At 41.4% G+C, this 5,588-nt stretch overlaps 1 protein-coding gene across 1 annotated transcript; it reads left to right on the top strand.

The window, feature by feature from the left end:
• Positions 1–4,472, top strand: rps28 (ribosomal protein S28). Its single transcript, XM_041993627.1, has 4 exons — positions 1–97; positions 406–453; positions 2,087–2,209; positions 4,358–4,472. Exons 1-3 carry the CDS (start codon positions 59–61, stop codon positions 2,207–2,209), a joined length of 210 nt encoding a protein of 69 aa, XP_041849561.1. The 5' UTR covers positions 1–58; the 3' UTR covers positions 4,358–4,472.
• The last annotated feature ends 1,116 nt before the right edge of the window (positions 4,473–5,588 follow it).

Genomic DNA, 5,588 nt, shown 5'->3' with positions numbered 1-5,588 from the left:
GTTGCCATATTTGCCGTCGGTACACCACGTGACTTCCTTTCCGGTCTAGCCCGACAACATGGACGCCAGCCGCGTGCAGCCGATCAAGCTTGCAAGAGTAAGAAAATATATTAGATTGTAAAGTGGACCATTTGTGAACGAATCTACGTTTATATTAATAAATAGCATTTCAAACTTATGTGATTTTTACGTGAAATTAACGTTTTTGTGCCTCGTGGAGAACATATCTCACCCGCTCGTGCTTCCATCATGGAGGCCTGTTCATACCACAGTCTGCGCTAGCTGCTAGATGTCGGTCTTCATCTTTAGTTTTATCTTTACTCTCCCCATTTACACATAGGTTAACATGAAAATTTGAAATTAAACACGTTTCTGTAATGTTGACTGGCTCTGTTTTATCTTCAGGTCACCAAGGTGCTCGGAAGAACTGGTTCCCAGGGACAATGTACACAGGTAAGCTAACACGGCTAACGTCGAAACGCAAGTTAAAGTGCTTTTAACATCCCTCATTTTGCTTTCGGATTTTCTTAGGCTAAATAATAAATCTCGGCTTGTTTTCAACATATTAGCGTTAGTTTATTGTGAGTTTTTTTTCTTTTTTTGCTCTTCAAATTGTTGACTGTGTGCATATCGATTAAAAAGATTTAACATCCAGGAATATGAGTGTGCCAGTGTATGAGGCGATTAAATTAAACCAGACAACGTGCTCAACCACACTCTACCTCTCTAAGCTTGCAATTTTAGATATTTATTTCTACTTTATTACTCGAAAGATTAAAGGAAGGTGTATCTGCTGTCACAGCTAAATTCTTTTCTAAATTTCTTCCAGTCAACTATCCAAATAGAGAAAGCAATCTGTAATTCTCCTACTCAAGTTTAATGTTAATAAACCCAAACTCTTTAGGAAATGTGTAGTTTTTGTCTCTAAAGCTGCTTATCTAATACAAAGTTAAATAAACATGATTGAACCACGAGGTGTGACTTGGCCTGTCGTGATAACAAATTTTGCTGTGCGATAAATGTTCTCAAATTATTGCGATAAGCGATAATATTGCACAAAGCTGTCTTGTTATTTTGAGACCATTTTCTACTAATATTACAATGCCATAATTATGCAAGTACAGCCTTTCAAAGATCAATAAACCTTAATTTCTGAGGAACATTTTACACTGAAACTGGAAGAAATTTTAAAAAACAAAACAATAAATAGAACGGACAGTCTCATTAACAATGAATGAAAACCAAACAACCAAAACCAATAAGTATGATAGAATATAGTCTCTGTTCTGTAAACAAAATTTCCCTTCAAAAAGTATATATGAAAAAATATTAAACATGGAGCTTAGACAGAAAAAAACGGGCAAAACTGCCTGTTAGTATCATTATATTAAAAAAAACTAGGAAAAAAATATACTGTGCATCGTTGTTGTTTGTGAAGCTGAAATATCTCCCTCATCGCTGTGTGTCAGACTGACCTATGAGCAGCAAGTGAACCGCGCTGCTGCAACGCGACGCCTTTTCCACACAACCGGGACACCGGCCCAAAAGTAGCGCGGCCCACTGGAAACCCTCCCGAACCTCGATTAGCCAACGTCGCTCTTGATTTCAGCGTGAGAAATCAGAGGTTTTCCATGAGAAGCTGCTCAAATATGCGAGTCTCATGGCCGATGCATGAGAGTTGGCAGCAACAAATGCGGTGTACCGGCTCGTACAGGTTAGTGCTTCACCACGGTCTCCTGCTGCAACATGTTTGTCACGTATGAGGAGAGAGATCACTCCGCGAGAAACAAGAGCGTTCAGTCGAGATGCTTCATAGTGAAACCTGCTGACATATACAGTCCATGGTAAAGTAAGATGGGGAAAAAAAAACTAAAAATATCGCAGCCGGCAAACTTATCGCACTAATTTTTTTTTTTTTTACCGTGCCGTTAATTGACTTATTGCTCATCACGACATGCCTAGGTATGACTAATTAATTCCAATGAAAGTGTCATTGGACTTGTGAGTCAGAAAAAAATAAATATCCTAATTAGTTAACTCTGATAAAATTAAGATGACCTTTGTTTTGCGCTCTGCTTGCCTCCAGGTCCGTGTTGAATTCATGGACGACAGCAACCGCTCCATCATCAGGAACGTGAAGGGCCCAGTCAGAGAAGGAGATGTGCTGACACTTCTGGAATCTGAAAGAGAAGCCAGGAGGCTGCGATAGGTGAGAGGTGCTAACGGGCTTTACCCCTTAAGATCCTTCCATTTTTACCCAAAACGCCTAAAAATGAAAGTGTTCCCAAAATAAATGTGTTAATCTGAAATACTTCAACCCACATCAAAGATGTTGGGCTTAAATGAAAGGTTCCAGTGGGGGTTTTCCTATCCCACACCCAGGTTCACTGTCAGTATTACCAACAAAGCGTTACTGATTTTTTTCTATTAAGAAAAGAGTCCAAACAAACGGCATTGCCTTTCTTTTGGGAAATTTTTTATAAGTCCAGTGAAAAAAGTTAAACAGGAAATCAACAGAGCGTGTCACATGGTCAAAATGAACCAATGACATTGTCAGAAAAACACCAGCCAATGACAGTCTGCTCCTTGCATAAAACTCTCGCCTTTACTATGATGTCTCGTTGCTTATACAAATTAAATTTCAAGTTTGGATGAGATCACAGCATTCTGCAGATCCAGAGCTTTGAAATGATCCCAAAGTTGCGGCGTGCAGACAGCCACCGCGGCTCAGTGTAAAAAGCTGCCGTGTCTCACCCTAATGCATCAACACAGTTCATTTCACAGATTCCTTTATAGGTTACCACTCCCTCCTAAACTATAAACTCATTTCATAGCACATTTTCTGTCCCGCTTATTCCAATTCAACTAATAAGAAACTATTTACTCATCAAGCACGTCATCTTCCCCTCAGAGGATGCCTCTGGTTCAGTCAGTCCTTAGATGACATCACTCCCCCAAGCGTACTAAGTTTGGCGGCTTCCTCGAGGGTACACCTCATCTTCAGTCTGTTTTGACATTTTTAGTTCAGTAAAACACTTTCTGGCAAACAGCGGAGCCCCATCATCCAGCTTACTGCTGTTTTCACTATTCTGTTGGCTATCCAATGAGCCCGGCATCAGTAAACTTCGCTGCTATTGGCTCGAGCTTCAGACAAAAGAATATGGGCGGGCACTTCTTTACGTATCGGTCTACTGTGCCATTGCAGAGATGTTACATAGTGGTCTATTGAGGCGAATGAGATGTCAAACGTTCAGGGCTCAGAGACGTAACACTCGTCTCACTAAGGCCCCTGTTGTAACATGTGTGACATATGCGACCACCACACCATGAGATTAAAGATTAAATGAACTGAGCTGGATCAGGTGGTGTGTATGGCTGCCTGAGGAGATGAGGGATGCATCACGTGACCCAGTCGGGTCCTCACCGCTGTCATAATTTCTTTAAGCAGACGTAGGCGCAGGATTACCGTGACTTGTTTATTTCATCTGTGAATCGGTGCAGCTCAGAGGACTCATTTTGTGGTCACACGGTGGAACTGATGAGTGAAACCACAGTATGATCACACACTATCTGTCAATCATTTATCTTGACGTTTTGGCTATGTTCACATTGCAGGTCTTAATGCCCAAGTCCAATTTTTTAAAAAATGAAATCCAAATTTGTTTCCATGGTCGTTCACGTCATCATTTCACTGCAACCTTCGCCATGCTGAAGCGTGGCGGCATGCGGCCCTGAAGTGACAGTGGCTCCTACTTCTGTACAGAGGCATGTACAAACAATGCAGGCGAGTTCGTCTGCAGAGTCCTGCACAGGTCCAGTTTTACCAACCAGGACCCGCCCGAACCTGTTAGATGATCCCCAACCCCGACCCATGGATGTCTTCCAGAGAAGTCTGGACCCAACTTGATGATCTGGGATATAAACATGGCCCGACCCACACGTCAACACGTGCTGTGAATAGACCTCGCCTCTCACCTCATTAATGCGTTCATATGTTTAAAGTGCTGCTGGTGTTAAGTCGGCGTTTTCAGCTACGATAAAAAAGACAGCAACACGGTAAATATCATGAACCAGAAGAATCATGGACATAGGAATTCAGCTGCAGTGTGAAGGGAACTACTGTGTTACCACGTCAGTCAACTTATAGAAAATCTGTCATGTTTCCACGTTACTGATTTCATCCTGAGGGTTCTTGGCTGTTGTAGTGAGTCATATTATCACAAGCCAGTGAGCAGATTTTCATCTGGGTAACAGCTGGAAACGTGTGAGGCCTTTTTCTGCTGAGTTCCTGAAGAAGCATCAGTTGACGGACTAGCTGGTTATTTTTCAGCTGTGACTGACTGTTTTGTCTCCACAGGTGAAGCTGAGGTGCCAAGCCAGCCGTGAGGAGCAGTGAGGGCCACAGTTTCACTCGCAGTGGACAATGTGGCTCATGTGCAGATGTTTAAAAATAAAGCTGAATTTTGAGACGAGTTACTGTTTTTCTTTTTATTCCCCTCAACCGACTCCTTATTAAAATACTGGTGAAACCAGTCATCTTCTTTGAAGATTCTCATTTATCAGCATTCGGTTTAATAAAATAATGAGTTAAACCCTTAAAGCTCCACCAGATCCTCTTCTACTATCACCAGTATACCAGGAGCGGTGGTGTGTATCTCTGTGGGGTAAATGTGATGGATATTTAACCCTTTAGCTGATCTACGGAGGTTTTCCAGACATTTCTATCCCGTCCAGGAGGTTTACAATCCAGCCACTAAATGTAGTTTTATTCAGAGACTCTATCTGGTAAATCCACAATGATCCATGATAACAGCATTATTTATCACATTTCACCATAAAAACATCACCATCACTACTATGTTGCTAAGAGACCTCTATTTAGACCTGGACATGATGATGAAGCCACTTCCTGTCAGACTTTCCACCAATCAGAGAGCTTAGATTGACGGTAACGTCCAATCAGGAGCAGCCAAAGATCAACCAGTGAGCAGAAAGTTCTATGTGTGTGTGAAAAGAAGAAAAATAATGCTCCTCTATGACTGGAATAAAGCCAAGAAGACGTTTCTGATGCACGGTGGCGCCACAAAGCAGCTGAGCTGGAGTTGGTTTAGTGAGGATAGCAGGTAAATAGTAGCAGGAATAACTGGAAATGAGGAAAAAGTGGAAACATGGAAATAGTTTCTGTTGTGTGTTTGTTTCATTAACAATATTTTTTCTCCTGAAAGCCAAAACTTGAGAGAACGATGAGATGAGAAAAGGTTTGGTCACTGTTGATCTGTGTGTTATTTCTACAAAGTTCTGTTAGTAATAAATTCTGCTTTCTTCTTCTGGTCGACCTTTATGCTGCTACATCTATTCATACATTCATTTTACATCATTTTACCTCCCAATCTGACAGCTGCTACACACTGGTTTATACTGGGATTAAAAGCTGTTACAGACTGGTTTATACTGGGATTAAAAGCTGTTACAGACTGGTTTATACTGGGATTAAAAGCTGTTACAGACTGGTTTATACTGGGATTAAAAGCTACTACAGACTGGTTTATACTGGGATTAAAAGCTGCTACAGACTGGTTTATACTGGG

The sequence above is a fragment of the Melanotaenia boesemani genome, chromosome 8, assembly GCF_017639745.1.
Source record: "Melanotaenia boesemani isolate fMelBoe1 chromosome 8, fMelBoe1.pri, whole genome shotgun sequence".
NCBI classification, from domain to species: Eukaryota; Metazoa; Chordata; class Actinopteri; order Atheriniformes; family Melanotaeniidae; genus Melanotaenia; species Melanotaenia boesemani.
Note: the sequence above shows the minus strand (reverse complement) of the source record. Positions and strands in the feature narration are given on the sequence as shown.

Bases quoted from the DNA above. Each gene is read 5' to 3' on its own strand.
- rps28 (XM_041993627.1), top strand. From the start codon at position 59: ATGGACGCCAGCCGCGTGCAGCCGATCAAGCTTGCAAGA. The intron at 98-405 runs GTAAGAAAATAT...TTTTATCTTCAG, and splicing joins AGCCGATCAAGCTTGCAAGA to GTCACCAAGGTGCTCGGAAG. The intron at 454-2,086 runs GTAAGCTAACAC...GCTTGCCTCCAG, and splicing joins CCCAGGGACAATGTACACAG to GTCCGTGTTGAATTCATGGA.